A 19,435-nucleotide genomic window follows, 5' to 3' on the forward strand; every position below is an offset into this window, starting at 1 on the left:
GTATGTATTAGGTAATACTACGCATATGCATAAAACACGGAAAGAAAATACATTATGAAAATGGAAAAACTAAAATTAAATTAGCACAGAGACGACGCTGCTACAATTAACAAGTCGATAACTATATCGGTAATGTTAATAATTTCAATGACATCCTTGTATTCATTATAACAACACGTAATTTGTTTTGTGAAATTCTGAGTATAAGTATTACATGAACATCAGTATAACTATCATTTATTTATTATTTTACAGACTTTTCATCTAGTTTCTTGAATATCAATATCATGTAATTATTTTTATTTAACTTTGAACGGCCGTGTTGGGGAGTGTTTTGAAGTACCACTCTATACATATTTTTGGACTATCAAAAAAGTTTTTTGTGAAACAGTTATTTTTTTGCAAGACGCGTTATATGACATATATACAAACGTTGGAATTGGAAAAGGACAATTTGGCAACAGACCTATTTTAAATAGTACAAAAGTTACCTGAAACAGAAGTTCTTTACTGGAACTGACTTAAGACTAAAATAAAACTCATGAACATCACTTATTTTGTTGTGAATTTGTCTCGTTACTATTTAGGATGCTCGAAAAAATTCACATTTATCACTGCATTACTTAAAAGTAACCTCTCACTGTTGAAATTTAATTTTAACTTTGGAATTATAAAATGGATCTCAGAAGACAAACGTGTACTTGCTTGACTTAAAATCATCCTCGCCTTCCGACTTCAGCCTGAGAAAGTATATAAAACAAGTGAAATTGGCCAACCGAGACTTAAAGTACGGCCGGGTGAGGTTAGTTACACGGTACCTCTATAACGTCTTGTACGAGGCACTTGGATTTATAAATAGTCAGAATGCGTTGAGCATCAGAATCAGAGGGTTGACTATCTCGAGTTATCTCCCTATGTGCTTTGTCGTAGTTCTTAAAAGAATATATGATTTCATTATATCTTTGCAATGTCATGTTCTACTAAGTTTTAGTTATTCATGTTGTACTTATGGAATTTGTTTTTCTTATTTTAGTATTACTTTTAACAGTGGGAGTACCATGCATATCACACAAATTTGTGACCATAACCGTCAGTATTGTAAATAATGATATACATAAGATCAAGTTTTATACCTCAATAACAGAATTCAAACATACTACTATGTAGATTTTGTTTACTAAAGCAGTATATAGAAATAGTTCTCATGGTAGCACGTACTGAACATTTCTGCATAATTTTACCAAACATGGCCTCCAGACTCCAAAATCACCCTGTTTATGTTTGTTGCAGCTTCATACGTCATTGTGGTGGGCGTTCAACTATCACAACTCCACCATTTATGAACTTAGAGAAACAAAATGTTATAACAAATTTGTAATTAACAGTATTTTGATATATCGATTACAAAGAAGCACAAGCATTTTTATCACCAAAGACTTTCTTCGTTGGTCAGCTAGGTACGCTATTTCGTTCCATTATGGCCGTTTAAACTTAAAATAATTCTTAGCTTCGTTATTTATAAAGCTATAGAAGAGGTCAAACTTTATTTTGATTTCTTGTAAGAGTTCTACGCGTTTTTGTTACACACTATATTTTTGTATCTCAAATGGTTTCAAGAAATTGAGTAAATGTAAATAACATGAGAATAAATTAATAATATTTCAGTAGTCACAAAATCTGTCCGTTTCTTCCCGCTGAGTTGGAAGGACTATTTTTCTTTTCGGTTATGCTGGAGACAACTCGAAGCAAGACTTAAATTTAAAGGCGGATAATCGTGGACAGCAACGAAACATCCCAATTTTGTATAACGCTATGTAATTTTTTTGTATCAACACTGTCTTTGTACGAAGTGCTAAATGGTATTATTCCTGCATTATATATATATATAAAATAATTATATATATATATAAAATAATTATATATATATATATATATATATATTATATATATATATAATTTAGTGGCTTTGTTATATGTAAAAAAAGAAAAGGTAAGCATAGAGAAACCGTGTATACATATAAATAAAGTAATACTGTGTCCTAGTAAGCAAGAATATCTAAAATACAAAACATAAACAAGTAATTAAGATCCCGAATAATTCAACTCGTTGAAAAGTTTTCATATGAAGAATGCGTGCGTTCTTAGTCGGATATGGATGTGAAAATATATCGTATAACTCAACATCTACAGATGGAGAGACGGATGAACTACCCAGTGTAAATAAAGACTTCGAGCAAAAGTATGAAAACTGCGGATATTTCCCCCAATCCGGGCTGTAAATTGCCCAGCACGTTTATTAGACGTATATCCGCGCCCGGCCGTATATCCTCTCTCCCTCTCACTCTCACTCTTGCCTCTTCACTGCCTCACGTATATTCAAGGCTATATTGTTTCCTGCAATATACCCCGTCATGGTTATAGTCTTTAAGGATTGATGAAATCATATAAACAAGCAGTATTGCATTTTTAATAAAGAAACGTTTGTATAGAAGTATTCTTGACTCTCTTTTAGAAATGCAAGAGTCTTTTCTAATATAAATTAGAAATACTAGTAGTTAAAGCTAGACAGGCCTATCATTAAACAATGTACGCAAGTTTTTCAACGCAAAACTGAGAATCTCAATAGGATGAAAGTGCACTTAAATGATAGTTTCTCATCGCTATTACGTTACCATAGTCTATTCAAATTGAGGAATGTGGAGCAAAAGCACGTATAAGCATTAGAATGTGTCGTATTAAAAACATCTAACTGTAATTATTTAATCTATATTATCAGTGAACCCGCTATTTCCAAACTTACGATATCCACATTCGTACAAATCGTACTCCCAGCAGATCCAGTTTAAGATATGGAACTTGAAGAGTAATATGATCACTAAAAAGAGGGTGTAGCATTTTTCAAGAGTTTTCATAAGCTGTCAAAATATTTTATGATAAATTAATGGCTATCGGGAATTAAGAGATGAAAAGTTAACCATCTCATCAAGCATGTTATAGATATTTTAATACACACAATGTAACTTATTTAACTTCTATAAATCAATATATAAAACTGTGCAATCGTGCCAAAGGACTCCACTGAATTACATTGATTTGATATTGATTGAGAAACAATTAACTAACCTAAACCTTATTAGTACTCATGACAATATAGTAAGACTTTTAACTCAAAGCACTATACTACGAGAAAACGAAGTATTATATGTTAGAAAAGAGTCAAAGAGCTACAAATGAGACTAAATTTATTAATAAGATGAAATAAACTTTATTGGTCATGCAGATTTAGTAAGCTACATATGTATACGCGTACATATGGTACAAATAGCAAATAGATCTATAAAGTCTTGTTGAAAAACGTGACAACATTCTGAATTAAGTGTACAAGTTGTTAATTTAGATACACACGAGTATTTGATTATTTCGTAATTATGAAAAGTATATTGGCAAAATTCATTTATGCAGTTGCGACGAAAGGGAAGGGCTTGACCGGGGCGTAGGTCACCCCCCCCCCCAGAAATGAAAATCCACAAACAGTTTTTTCGGTTCAATTATAAGTATAACTTCTTCAAACAAATAGTCATAAGTTAAATGTATCTTCTCAGTCTATCAGTTACCTCCTTGTTAACAATTACAACGTGACTGTAGACCTCATATCTACTAGTGTACGAGTTATATCTTATTCTGCTGCTGTATACCCCCCTCTCACCATCACCTCTGTGCACTACGACTACTGTCTCAGTTTTCCTATGAGGTGACGTAATTCGGTGCGTAATTACGTTCTGATGTTCTTGAATTGTTGTGCTGTTAACATCGTGTCTATGATAGTCAATTTATGTACATTGACACAATTATAAGCAGTGATATCCCGCAATAAATCGTGTAAATGACTACTTTAAAACACTAACAGTGACAACAAAAGACACGAGTGTGACTGCAAGTGTACAGTCAACACCAACTCTTAGTAGGAGTAGTAGCAGGGATGTGCCAGTTGGTAATCAAACGGCCTCGGATCTAATTACAAATGAAAATACATATCTAGAGACTAGAGGGTCAGGGACAGTTCAGCCTAAGCTGGATAATTACCCGTTAAATGTATTTGGAAAACAAAACATGTCATTTTCAAAGGCCTGCTTTGATCAGTATCCTCGGCTTGAATACATTGCAGCTAATAACGCAACGTATTGGTTTTGTTTTGTTTTTCGTACCTTTGACTAAAATCTCTCCTCCTCAGAGGGAGTATTTACAAAGTCTGGGTTTCGAAACTGTAAAAGACTAAAGAGAAGAGAGATTTGCCACGAAAAATTGTAAAAGCCATTTTCTTTGGTGGGAAAAAACATATGATAGAAAAACAGTCCAGAGAAAAGAGCAATGACATAAAACATTTTTCGAGTGCCCACAAAGACAAGGTTGAGAATAATAAGCCGTATGTAAGCAAAATTATATAAATTATGATATTCCTTACAAATCAAGGTCTTGCTCTAAGAAGGCATGATGAGAAAGACAACTCAGACAACCGGGTGAAGTTTCTCGAATTTTGAAACTTTTATGCTCGACATGTTCTATTGTTTAAATATGGCTTTGAAATAAACACAAGTTTTCTAGTGAATCTATACAAAATGAAATGATTCACATCATTTCAACTATGACAACTGAAAAGATTATTAATAAAGTGAAATCTTGTGGGTTTTATTCTGTCATGGGCGATGAATCCAAAACGTTCCTTGTGTATTCGCTACGTACGAGTATACCATACGATAACACGTACAAACGTTTCTTCATGTTTCGAAACTGTTCAAATACCAAAATGCTGAGGAAATATATTATAAAATATATGTTTACTTACATTGACTATTATTGAAGAATTAGTAATAAGCAATACTCCTATAGTTGCCCAGAAATGTGATAAGGCCACTTCTAGGTCTGGTTAAAATGCCAGATTACAAACAATAATCAAAAGAAAGCATGCTGCATCAGAAAATAGAAATGGCATTAGTTCAACAGTAAATTTCGAAGAAATGAGGGAAATAGTTAAGCAAGAAACTTTTCTACTCTAACTTACTCAAGACAATCAAACTAGCTGCGTCCATTCCCACAAGCTCAGCCTCGCGCGACAGAAGTCTCTCTGCTATAAGGAGGATAAAAAAGTAATTGAGACCTTCAATACTGCAAGACAGATTCTTCACTTATCGCTGTTGTACATAGAGAAGAAAATACTGAGAGAACATACTCAAATTAAAGACATTAAATTCAAGATATTGCAGAAAAATTCGCTATGAAGAACAGAAAATTCCTCTTGACATAGACGTCTTGTTTAAGTTTTTTACTTTTAATATTTCATATGAAATTCATGAAAATAGCAATCATTTTAATTTAAAATGTAAAGGTTTGGTTAAATAACTATTATATGTATTTTTTTTTAATAAACATTTGTTTACGGGTTCTCATTTTTATCTTCTCTTTCCACCTTTGAATTTAAGTGTGATCCAATGTAATTTCTAAACTGTTTTAACTGTCCATAAGGTGTATAACTTAGTTTAAAAATCTAAAAATACAGTTAGGTAAATTGTAGATCTAGTTCTTAAAAAATAAGCCTAGTCCAGATTTTGAATAATATTATTATTGGAAAATTAATTACTTTAATGATTTCCAAATTCCGCACCCCCAGTTACGGCGGTACGTCGCGCGCCGATACTGAATTAGCCTCCTAGAAATGTTTGGCTGGAGCCATCTAAGCAAATATGGTCTTCATTTGAGATTATTTTGCTATCTTGTAATTCATAATACGCAGTTCCAGATCTGTATATAAAGTGTAAGAATACACATAATGTAACACTAATTAACGATAAATAACCATATAACACGTAGAGTTGTGCTATGATTGTAGCGCATATGCTACCGTTATTTCAATCTGCCGTCTAGAGATATCGCCAGCGTAGCAATAGGGACATCGTACCTGTGATCCTTGCTCCCACTCCTTTGTCTGTTTGATGACCAAAGCTGACTTTAGTTTTATTGATAGACATTTGTTTAAGTTACGTACGATCATATACTAGCCTTCGGTAGCATCGATGTTAAATAAAACGGAGGATTTATAGCAATAACTTCGCCTTTTATTCAACTCATATCATTACAGTAACTACCGCCGATTTCAAACTAGGCTAAATCGATGCAGTATGTAATTAATCAATAATATCTAAAAAGCAAATTCGACCTGATCATAGAAAACCTATAGCAATATTAAGTTGCCTTAGATCTTTCAAGTATGTGCAGTCATAGTTTTAAATTACATTCAACAGCTAATTTAGTGGAATTTTAAATTTATAATTTTAACGACGTAGCAACTAGTGCCCAGAAAACAAACTGAAGTGAAGACGTTCTCCGCTTCTAAGTGACAGCTGTCACTTCATTATCTTGTTACTTACTCGTTATACTTACTTCATGTAAAATACACATTAAAATAAACTGCAACGGACGTGATTTGAGTAATTACATTTCACTTGTTTCTCCAATCCAATTATAATCGTACATCTCTTAGTAATTAACTAACGTAACTAAAATTGTAATTCGTGGTAGCACGTAGCAAATATTTATTTCTTATAATTGTGAAACAATTTTCCAGTGATCATATTATAAAAGGCTACATAATAATAATAAGTCGAGTTTCTGGAATCACTCAACAGCGTAATTTTCACCGAAGTTATCATCTACAGCCAAAGCCATTCCACCTGGACCCTGGCACTTACAGTTTCCGTTTGCGGATAACCGCGTAAACTCTACTAATTGATTTTGCAATCAACAATTACCTGGTGTAACCGTAAAGTTCCAACTGCCTCGATCGGTTCAGTTCCAACTTTCCTCATAAATACCGAGTGGCCGGAAATTTACATTTGGGTCGTTTCCGTTTATTGTGTCGAGTAGCGGTTACAAAACTACATTAAGCATTGTAAGAATGCACTAGTAAACATAAAACAGGTTTTATTTTTGTTTATTACTGTAAAAATTTTGGTTGAGCTTTTCATTTATGATAATAGTGTAATGGTATTTAGTTGAACTGCATAATTATTTCAATATGACTTGACGGATTGAGGCTTCCCGTAACAATTGCTTTGTAACTGCTCAAAATAGATAATGAATTTCCGTAACCCAATAAGCCATTACGGGAGATCCACACCATTAACTACGATTAAAAAGTCAATAAAGTGTTCATGGTATAAAATATTTAATACTCATTTTTATTGTAAATAGTGTTAATGATTTCGTTAGCACTGACATAATGTGCATAATGTGGCAAATGAAATAAATTTCCTAACAGACACCTTTTTGAGCTACGTGAAAGAGTTTCGGGTGCAAAGTGAAGATAAATTCTAAATTCATTTGGTACGTGAAATAAACTTTCGAGAGAATTTTAAATCTACGTTTAAGAAGAGAAATTATAATTGGAACAAATTAAAATAATTTTCCAATGAGGTTAGAAGCCAAGAGTGTAATCCAAAGATAAAGCGAGAAACCACAGACTGGCTTTAACAACTTTAACAACAATAAATCAAATAACAGTTTTCACTCATGTTCATCTTACCTCTTGTTGAGTTCATTATCGTTATCATTCTTTATCATTATCATTATCTCTTGTTGAGTTCGCTAAGAAATGCTTTCAATATGTATTATACAACTTTATATAATACTTATACCTTTTTCATTAAGCCATGAGTTTTTTAACCTTTGTGGATGAATGATCTAAAACAACAGCAAGTACCCATTAATTACATTACCACAGACTAACCTAAGCTTATTAAATATATATCGCCACCAAATGTACAGTGTTGTCTAAAATAACCCCCTTCCTTCGTCACTACTATTTGGCTAGTAGTTAGTTTTATTTATATGGCTTTCTGTTAGTTCCGAGGCAGATATACATGTCACAACAACCACACCCCAACAGTCGCCGGAAGATGGGTGGGATCAGGTAGTTCTTGTCTCTCTCCCCGTGTGTCTTCATTGCTTAAGCAATGACAGTTAATGTGTTGTCTCAGGTCGATGTGATAGAGACAGCCCGTGCGAGCAGCTGTGCTACGAGCTACACGATGGCATGTTCAAGCAATGACAGTTAATGTGTTGTTTCAGGTCGATGTGGGAGAGACAGCCCGTGCGAGCAGCTGTGCTACGAGCTACACGATGGCATGTTCAAGCAATGACAGTTAATGTGTTGTTTCAGGTCGATGTGGGAGAGACAGCCCGTGCGAACAGCTGTGCTACGAGCTACACGATGGCATGTTCGAGTGCGATTGCAAAGAGGGCTTTCTCCTCAGCAAAAACGGCTACGGCTGCATAGGTAACACGATATAGTTATACATTTATCGATAACGTGTCCGAATTACCATAATTGTCTCGTTAAAATATAATGCTAATGGCAACTGATTGTTTGCTACCAATATTTTGTCAAACTTTAAATGTAATGATTAGAATACATGATTGAATGTGTTAGATATGTAAAAAAAACAATATGACATTAATTTATTTATTTATTAGTCATTTTAGTTCACATTATGTAAGTTTAAGCTTAAGTAAAAATATGATACGTACATGTATTATATTAATTATGCCAACCAACGTTAAAATCAATTAATTGAAATTAATGCGTATAATCTACAATACAAAATCATACCTGTAATGAAAAATATCAAAATTATTTCATATCCAATCATAAAACTCACAAACACTGTAATACGCGCAGGCGGTGTGATGTTGTAGGGCACTTCTGAATTTGGAGATAGATTTTTTCAATTTTAAACGAACAGGTAGTTTAATATTTATTCTGGGCAAAGAATAAAATGCCCCCCGTTCATACAATGTGAAATGGTGGATTGGATAATGTAAGTTGACATGTCAGCCGATAATGACGAGTGACTTGGTTATTGGGAGTAGTACTATTAATATTTGATCGTAATGTTAAAATTAATTTGCCCATCAATACATTTATGTACTACTCCATTTAATAAGATATGGTAAGCAAAATAAATGGCGGACTTATATTAACATTATTAAAAGGAACTAATGAAATAATTGCTTTATTTGTTTTATTTATAATATTTATGTAAGTGCAGGACTTGGTAGTAATAAGAATCTTTGTTTATAAATATGAACACGTAAAGAATAATATAATTAATTAATATAATTCTATAATATAAAATTAATAGAATTATGTAAATTTGAAATTAAATATAATAATCATTAAAAGTAATTAAATAAATGCTTATTTAATTATTTCTTAATTATTTTAAAATATCCAAAAGGATAGGTTTTCGGATATTCATTTAGGTTAAATTGTCCAAACCCATTCATTAAACATTGAATTTCCTTAAAGCTTCTTATTCAATAAAAATATTGCACCCATATTAGATTCTTTCATGTGTTTTATATACATGGAAACACGTGTGTTCTTAGCAGATTACTAAAAAGTTATGGGTTTATTGCATATCTGCATTTTCAGAACTAAACACAACGATGGAGCCGATGCTCCATGAGGAGTTAGACCAGGATATCGGCGAGGATATCCTCTACCAGAAGGACGCTTCCTTCTCTGCTGAACTGGAGATTGGCACAGAGACTGAGGAGCCGGAGTCCTCCACTGTCCTGTCCTCCACCGGGACCTCCACCACCATCCAAGCCGTCCAGTTCCTGACCACTCCTGGAACCCAGGATCCGGCCGCGACTTCCAGGGAACCGGAGCCTCCCTCGACCGGTAGTCCGTGTCTGCTGGACTGCTCGGCGGGCGGCCAGTGCACCCTGGAGGGCGGAGTCCATCGCTGCCAGTGTCCGCTGGGTCGGACTGGGCAGACGTGTGACACAGGTACATTTTTTTCCAGAGGATGTTATTTTGTTGTAGTACTGTAAATTGAAATACCAAAAACAAAAAATGGCTAAATCATTTTAAGGTAAACGTGTTTTGCCAAATAAAATAGTAAAGCAAACTGCAACACTTTGCTTATGGAAATTAATCAATTAATGTTATCAACACATTCTATATAAACAAAACTTCCGGATGTTTAGTAAATTATAGGAATAATAATTACGCTATAAAATGTTATATTGTGATAGATAAGATATATGTTTATTATTTAGAAAATCGTGTGACTTAAATACGATTGTAACTAATCAGTTTCCTTTTTGATTGTTAGGTTTTGTATTTGTAACGATTAATTTTGGGATCTTAACACCAGACGACAGACAAATTATTTCGGAATTTTTAAAATTACGGCATAAAATATGTTTTGCCTTCTTAGAGTATTATCTTTTTATTTGACTTGGGATTTGCCCAGTCAGTTATAAGGTAATTTACTTCAAAACTTATAACAGCTGCCATGTATAAAAACAGGCAAATATGTTATACGTACTATTTTGATTTAAATTAGGGAAGTTCTGCTCGCAGAGACTGAAGTCAGATCGTCGCGGTTCTCGGGCGTTTCCTGCACTCAGAGCCGCCTACGGCATGCCCAGCTGCAGCTAGAGTTCAGACTAATGATTAATAGTTAACCATGAGATATTTATGTCAAGTTCTGCTCACAGAGACTGAAGTCAGATCGCCGCGGTTCTCGGGCCAGGGCTGGCTGGCGTTTCCTGCACTCAGAGCCGCCTACAAGCACGTCCAGCTGCAGCTAGAGTTCAGACCCGAGAGTTGGGACGGCATCCTCTTCCTGACTGGGGAGCGAGACGATCTGGCCGGGGACTTCATGGTGCTCTTCCTCTACCAAGGATTCGTCGAATTCAGGTATGTATTTGGTGGTTATTGTTTCTATAGACAATATGAAATCTTTTTTGTCAGGGGCTTATTAGGTTCTGGATATTCATTTATGAGTACTGGCCCTTACATCGACCAATACTTAGGTTTTATTTTGTTTAGGATTTTCCCAGGTGTTTGAGGGTTTACCTATACAATTTTGTATCTCTAATGATGGATTACCGAGTTCACAATACTTCTTTTACCAGAAGCTTGGATAGTTCTGGTTATTTCTAGACGGACCAACATTCTAAAATATAAGAAGGTGACGATTTACGGTCGTTTATTGAGAAGAATATACGTCTATTTAGATATTACGTTTTGCAATTACTAATGACCATCATTATATTTTTATTTTCTAATTTAATTTAAGATGTTGTAAAGTCATCAAACTTCAAGTTGTCAATAATTAGAAGAATAGTTAAGTGTTGTACTAGTTATAAAATATTGTAAAGTCTCGCTTGAAATGCAGTTGAATTAGAATGGTGATGTGATACGATACATCTGTTATCGTATATTCGGAGATTTTTACAAAAAACACACACACACACACACACACACAGATTTTGTATATTACAACCGATGATAATATTGGTTTAGGATGTAGTACTCTATGTAATGAATAATTTAGAACTATATAAAATAACCCAATATATCGATGAATGAATAAATAATGACAACTAGACTGCAATAGCGTGCATAAAGTTTAAACCTTATTACTTGTTCACTGTTATATATTCAATACGTAAATTTGTTGCGGGACTAAATCGACTTCGTACTTAAACTAAAACAAATGTTTTCACTGCTTTTAAAAATCGGAATACTTTACATCCATCTCCTTTTCGTCAATGTAGTTAGAGCAATTATTGGAAACATGCAATTAGGTTAAAATTATAGTGGCAATATTTATGTGATCCTTTCACAATTTGACTATTCCAGTATATTAATTCGTCATTTACTCAGTTATTTGTGATGACTACACTAAAAATAGTTTTTCGATCGTTTTCGAACAACTTAAATTATTAGTTTTATTTTAGGTTATTCCAGCTATAGGAAGTTCAATATTAAAATATTACTAAAACAAAGTTTTTTGAGTTATTAGAATTAATAGGACAATACAATAAATTAGACATATAAAAACATATTACGAATATAACTTATAAATATGGAGTCTAAACACATAAACCAATAAACTATTGAAAAGAACAAGCCTGTTTTTTTGTAATTTATTTGTTTTACATACAAATAAAGCCCATATCAACGTAAGAGAATGTCATATCACTAATGTATATAAAATGTTTGTTAAATACTTTTCTACTAAGCTACTACTGAAATGCGTGAAAACGATAAAAAAAGCGTTATCCAATTTGGCGACTATGTGTACTTGGCTGTCGTGGCGGAAACCGCTCGGCCTCGTACACGTTTAATTATTGGTAAACAGGGCAACATTTCTCTAATACCGTTTCTCACAGCTCCATAACTGGTCTCCTTCTTTTTCATACCAGACCGTCGACATGTATTCGTTTTGAACTCGTTTGTTTAAAAATGTGCTCTTGATAAAAACAAATAATCACTGTTGGCTCAGAATACCGAAAAATATATATAAATTTTGTTTTGTAATTATAATGTAAGGGAATGTATTGTAATGATGTAGGAAATTTATACTGAACTGTTCGTGACCCTGAGTTTCGAAAATCGGTCCTTTTAAAAATAATCGCTCAAGAAAAGTAATTATCAAGAACTTAGATCATGTAATGATTTTGAACAATGTTGAACATGATTAAATTTGGGTATAAAAATACTGTAAAAATATTAAAGTCTAAGCGGTACAGTTTTTGGTTAAGCTTGTTCCGTGTACATAAAATCAGCAAATATATTCCAATTTAATAGCGGCAAGTGCACAAACAAAGATTTATATTGTTTCCCCATGCTTTCGCGTCAAGCTTGAGACAGAAAAGAAAGAAAATAAAATGTTAAAGGTAACGTCAAATCAAAACTATTTCTCTCAATTAATTAATTTAACCTGTTCTTAACCATTTTTATAACATGTAAGGACATGGAACTTGATATGAAATATGGACATATTTGACTTAATAGATTTGATAACATTAAAACCTACGTGTAAATACTTAAACTCAAATGTGTTAACAATCGGTTTGTTCGTCCATTGCTGAACGGCCACTACTAACTCACACGCTTTTACGGGCGCTTTTTTGTGAACACATTCTAGGGCATTTTCGAAGTATCTTTATATTGAAAATCTGTAAGCGAATACTTATTGAAAATATCAAAGTTTTACTATAATAACACTTTCAGGACTATGTAGGTCATAATGAAAAGGCAATGTTTAACTTGTCAACGTTGTTTAGGTTTATTTTTAATTAATTTTCGAAAATAACTCTTTAGTTAATAGTTTATGTATGTAAACGTGTATGATTGTTGTTGAAAGGTTCGACTGTGGGTCGGGTGTGGGGGTGGTGAGATCAGAGGACAACGTGCTGCTGAACCAGTGGAACAAGTTGACCCTCTACAGACATCGCTGGGACGCTTGGATACAGCTGAACGGCGGCAAGAGAGTCCAAGGAAGATCAAAGGTAACCGTGAAGAGACAGACGGGACGAAAGGTGTTAAGTAGACAGTTGGGGCGGCGCGGCGCGGGGCGAGGAAGGCCGGGCTGATAAAATACAAGAGGTTGCGATAAATCCTGCTACAGTTCAAGTCCAGCCATTAGCGTCAGCCAAACAAAGCAAAGTACTCCGGAATTCAGTAACGTTTAGTTTACCGACGAATGTTTTGTTTTACTCCAACAAAGTTAACCGCTTGTGTGTGGGTTCCCTGAAGCATTTTAACTCCACGTTAGTTCTTCAAGAATGCTTGAAAACGTTAAAAGCCTTTTTACTCTACAATGAACGACCATAAATACAGTTTAATATACGACATTTACTGAAGCACTAATGTATTACATTCCTCTGAATGGTTTTAATATTCATCTCGGTAAGGTAGCGCGTGGCATAAATGAAAACTGATATATTATATGGAGGTCACTTTCTTAATTTCAGTACAGTTGCAAAGTAAACAGTTTAATAAGTTTTAAAAAAGTAAATTATAATTAATGCTATTAAAACACTTGATATGTAATTATTTATCATAAAGTTAATTTTGGTCATACATAAAATATATTCTTTGAAAGCATAACTTTATTTCGGACATTTGCCATCTTTATTTTTTTAGCATGGCAAATGTCCAAAATGGTGTTATATTAAAAAAAAAATATGTTATGCTATTTTGTGACCAATCCAGTTGTACAGTTATAGCAAACTAATAACTATAGATTGCTTACTAAATAATGAAACATAAATAACTTTTTATAAAGTTGCATTTTGAATCGTATTCTATCCCTTATATTTCTATGTTTAAAAATCACTTTATTTGAGTCAAACCAAATTATGAGAATTTCAATTTGGAATAACAATATTCTTTATTTGTATGATGTATAAAAATTGTTCTAACACACAGGTTTTTTACAACAAATATTTTACTGTTCCTCTTCTTCTTTTCCAATTATTTCTAAACTTCATAAAGTAAAAATAGTAGCGTGATCAATGTGGAACTGCAGTATTTTAACTCGTAGAAAAATCAATTCTTGGTCGCTGTTCAAAAGATCTGTCCACGTTTCATGTTGACACTATTAGACGCTGAACAGTATTGTTGTTGTCATTAACAGGGCCTATTCTCACGTATCACGTTCAGAGAGCCTGTCTTTATCGGGGGCCGCGGTAACACGTCGGGCATCACGGAGAAACTACCGACGGAGAGAGGGTTCCGAGGCTGCGTCCGTCACCTGGAGATCAACGACCTTATCTACAACTTCGCCCTGGCTCCAGTGGGAGACGCCGTCAAGGGGTTCGACATAGGTGAGTACTTATACACGACAATCTAGGATCCACTTTACTTAGTACCCTTAAAATGTGTAAGAAATGTTTTGTTTAACAATTCCGTTATGAAGAGTATAATCTGAAACATATTTTGGTGGAAGTTGTCTTACATAATTGTAGCATCATTGTTTCCATATGAATATTAATACACTTTAGTTACGATTTAAAATTTGCTTGAACTCCATCGTATCCTATTATAGCGAATTCATCTAAATATGGGAAATAATCAGCAACAACAGAATGATAGACAAAAAAGAAGAGAAAATTTATATATAAACATAATCAGAGGACCAATTTAATCGTGTGTGTCATAAAATAAGAACATTATTAAAAAAAAAAAAAATTGGAATAAAAGATATTATTTAAAACGAAATACATATTTTGAAATTCTGATACGGTTTACACAATTACAATTACAATTATTATTTATACATGTTGTTTTATAAGTTTAAAACTTTTTCTGGCACTCCATTCTCTGATATGTTCCATTTAGTCTATTAAGCTTTATTTGCAACGTAATAATGTGGTTAAAACGCTCTTTGCTTAGATAATCATATTTACGTTTCTCTCACATATGTGTTTACATTTGTAAAACTTATTATCAAATTATAAAGATATAAAATCACTAATACGTATAAAATTTTAAACGATCAACACAGTATTGTACACTCATTCTTTATTTGTGTATTTAAACGATACACCTATATTGAATGGAATGGAATAATGTACCTAGAATTGCAGAACTAATAACACATTACGTTCCACTATGAAAAAGACATTTTTGTTTGTTCTTTGGATTCTTATTTTATTTATAACGTCATTCTTGGAAGAAGTATAAAAATCCACCGTGTAGTTACAGGACGGGATCTAGCCTTTATCTCAGTCACTATAAGTCACATAAGAGTTCCTGTGGGAAGGGTCTCATTCTACATTCGGGTTCCAGGCAATATTCCTGTAGGAGGACTTCAAATGAAACATGACATGGAGTAACGAGTCGGAATAATATGCCGATATGTATCTTGTTCGAATTACTGCACTTACCTCTCAGCTTTCAGGACATATATCGTTCATTGTTCACCACAATGTAAAAAATAATTTTAATTTGAGACGGTGAAAATTAATTAAATTCAACAGTACAAAATTTCTGAAGGCATTGCCAAATTGTAAACACATTATAAAAGGTAATTCTTTTATACAAAAAGATTCAATTTTTCCGATAGAACGCGGTTATGTAAAAGCTTCAAAGTGTATCACATTTTTAGGATATGGTGTTATTAATTAAATATTGTTATTAAATTACTTCGTAGACAAGGAAAATTCCATTCCTGCATTTATAATTCATAGATCCTTTCATAGATACCTCAACCTCTAATATACATTAACACTCAGTATAATAATATGTGCTGTAAATTCAAATAACATAACGACTAATGAATTGTACTTATCGATATTGAACTATCTAATCTATCTAATGAGGTTCTAAATTTTAAAGTAGCATGAATTCAACAAACCAAAATCAAAATTCAAAATTCAACAATAGTGGAGTAGACAAATTAAATTGCAACGATTGTCAATCCCACTATATTGGACAAACCGGCCGATCCTTCAAAATTAGATTTAATGAACACATAAAGGCATTGAAAACATCATCAAATTCAAAATATGCAGACCATTTAAATAACACCGGCCGTACATACACTAAGATCGAAAACAATCTTGAAATTTTACACACAAGCAAAAAAAGTCGCTTATTATCTACTTTAGAACATTTTGAAATTTACAAAAGTGCCAAAATTAATCATAATATATTATTAAATGACAAAGATTTTCTAACAAAAAATGTATTATTCGATAGACTTTTAAACAATATACATTGATCTCACATAAAATTAAATACAACAAATTTAGCCACCAAGGTAGTAAAAAACACATGACAAATTGATTTTAATTATTTATTTTTATAATTAACTTAACCTTATTTTGTACCTGAAGATGAAGTATGAAATAACACACAATATACTTAGAAAGCCTGCAATAGGGGGAAATGTTAATGTGTAAGTTTAGAATTAATTGTGCAATACACGTGTCCCTTAATATTTGGCGCCAATTTAGAAATTTGCTTGTGTTTGAGTGACTTCATTTTGTCAAACTAAAATTAATATTTCTTTTTAGTTCTTGATATTAGTACAAGTATTGATGTCGGGATTTTTTTTTGATTTTAGCATTGTAAATTCAGCAATTATTCGTTCAAACTCAATTTCTTTCATATTTTAGAACGTTGATGAGGCAAGAAAACAACATATCCACTAAATTGAGGGACCAAATGTAGCCTTTAAATCCTGAAAATCTTATAAGTATTTATAAATTAAAAGAGAGGGTACACAACATTAGTCACTTAAAACTAAATAAATTCAATGTTTAAAATAAAAATAAACCGCAGTCTAAAAAGTACACACACTAAAATTACGCCCTCGGAAGCCAACGTTGACGTTGAAGCCGCACCCCTTTTCACTCGCCCAACCTGAAGAGGGCTTGAAGCACTCGTGTTAATTTTAGATACTCATAGTTTTTAATGTCGAGGGATGTTTTTCTCTTCTACCAGAAATGCGAGTTTCCCATCGCAGCCCGCACTGATGGCTCGGAAAATTTATGATTGGCACTTCCGTGTGATCAGATCACTTATCATGATTTGTAATTTAAGAAAACAAATCATACCTTGAAATAGTACCAGATTTCAAATATGGCCTCCATAGAGTTCTATACTCAGATATTTTATTGATTAATGAAATAAAGTAAGGATAAATTTATACTTTCATCCATGCATAATATGTACAAAGTAGGAGTTCTCAACAAAGTCGTGTAATAGGCATCGCTAAAATTTCAAACCTATAACTAATTTCTTTCTTGAGGTGTCCTGCCGGTAGAGGGATAGACTTCTCTAACGCTTATTGTGTCCCACATGCTAATGATAACGCTTGGACTCTAGAAAATCGACATCGTCAACCATCACTTCCTGACATAATTTAATTATTCTCAATTTTTAAGGACTGCATAAACGTTATTATAAAAAATGAATGAAACTATCGAATTGACCCAATAATTGCCCAGAACGATCTTGTGTGTAGTTTGAAAAATACTCTCATTGTCTCATTCGATTTGGTCCTTATTTACAGTTTATTTTCTACAGACTTATAGTATGGTAATGATATTTGGAGTAAGGTTTGATTGATTTTACTCATCTATTGTTTAGGATATGCCTTATAATTAATGTATCTATTTTAACAGTACACGTGGTTCTATGCGGTGGTTCTTAGTTCTATGGCTTCTTAGCTTTTCCACTAAGGTTTTTTCATTAATGATGGTGCTATTGCTGCTCTGAGTAACCTGTATGAATCTGTTGCCACAGAGGAGTGCATGGCGGACCGCTGTAATAAGGTACCTGGGTGTTTGTTATTAATGATGGTGCTATTGCTACTCTGAGTAACCTGTATGAATCTGTTGCCACAGAGGAGTGCGTGGCGGACCGCTGTAGTAAGGTACCTGGGTGTTTGTTATTAATGATGGTGCTATTGCTGTTCTGAGTAACCTGTATAAATCTGTTGCCACAGAGGAGTGCGTGGCGGACCGCTGTAGTAAGGTACCTGGGTGTTTGTTATTAATGATGGTGCTATTGCTGTTCTGAGTAACCTGTATGAATCTGTTGCCACAGAGGAGTGCGTGGCGGACCGCTGTAGTAAGGTACCTGGGTGTTTGTTATTAATGATGGTGCTATTGCTGTTCTGAGTAACCTGTATGAATCTGTTGCCACAGAGGAGTGCGTGGCGGACCGCTGTAGTAAGGTAAGGTACCTGGGTGTTTGTTATTAATGATGGTGCTATTGCTGTTCTGAGTAACCTGTATAAATCTGTTGCCACAGAGGAGTGCGTGGCGGACCGCTGTAGTAAGGTACCTTGTCAACACGGCGGGAAGTGTCTAACTTCTGGGGAAACTGCTGTTTGTCTGTGTCCTCTGGGGTTCACCGGAGACCTGTGCGAGACTCGGCTGGATCTACAGGTATGTCCTACAAGGCGCTGTGCTGTTCGTAACCGATTTATTCAGCGTTTAAAGCTGACTGTAGTTGATGAATTATTTGAAAGTTACAGTATCTTAGAACGATAGCAAGTTCCGAAAATCTTGTTATTTTTTTAGCTCTGCTACACACACTAGTAGCATAGATAATATCCTATTCAAAGTCATTCATCTCTTAAGAATATATAAGAAAGATACATATGACGACCAATCTCACTGTTTCGGGTTCGGTATTATTTGTTTCGTGTATCATTGTGGTGTCTCGTTGTAGTAAAATGTTACTTAAACGGTTTCATATAGTATCTTATATAGCCATCTTTTACTTTTTTATTTACTTTTCATTTATTTTTGTTTTTTTTGTCAAAATAAGTAATTAGTTTTACATATATCAAATGCTACATGTGGATGTGTTACGTAAAACTTCTTAATACATATTACGAAGTAAATAAATATAGAAAGGAACACCAGAATTCCAACCTTTCAAAACTAGAGTGTAGGGAAGAAAGGTAAATGAACACAGGAAAGACAAATAAAATTACGAAATCAGAGCATTTGATTTCATTATTAGTATCAATTCAATTCTGCGATATGATAATTGTGTTTATTTTATCGTGCATAAAAAAGTAAAATAAATCATAAAAATCGGTGATTTTGGTAA

General features: G+C 33.6%; 1 protein-coding gene across 1 annotated transcript in view; it reads left to right on the forward strand.

The window, feature by feature from the left end:
- Nucleotides 1–19,435, forward strand: part of LOC124355278 (pikachurin) — a 417,704-nt gene that overhangs the window by 380,958 nt on the left and 17,311 nt on the right. Inside the window, exons 2-7 of the mRNA XM_046806336.1 lie at nucleotides 8,213–8,329; nucleotides 9,488–9,847; nucleotides 10,564–10,765; nucleotides 13,224–13,368; nucleotides 14,499–14,688; nucleotides 18,626–18,762. Of these exons, the coding sequence (XP_046662292.1) occupies nucleotides 8,213–8,329; nucleotides 9,488–9,847; nucleotides 10,564–10,765; nucleotides 13,224–13,368; nucleotides 14,499–14,688; nucleotides 18,626–18,762 (1,151 nt within the window). The remainder of the gene's footprint in view (nucleotides 1–8,212; nucleotides 8,330–9,487; nucleotides 9,848–10,563; nucleotides 10,766–13,223; nucleotides 13,369–14,498; nucleotides 14,689–18,625; nucleotides 18,763–19,435) is intronic.

Source organism: Homalodisca vitripennis, chromosome 2 (genome assembly GCF_021130785.1).
Source record: "Homalodisca vitripennis isolate AUS2020 chromosome 2, UT_GWSS_2.1, whole genome shotgun sequence".
NCBI classification, from domain to species: Eukaryota; Metazoa; Arthropoda; class Insecta; order Hemiptera; family Cicadellidae; genus Homalodisca; species Homalodisca vitripennis.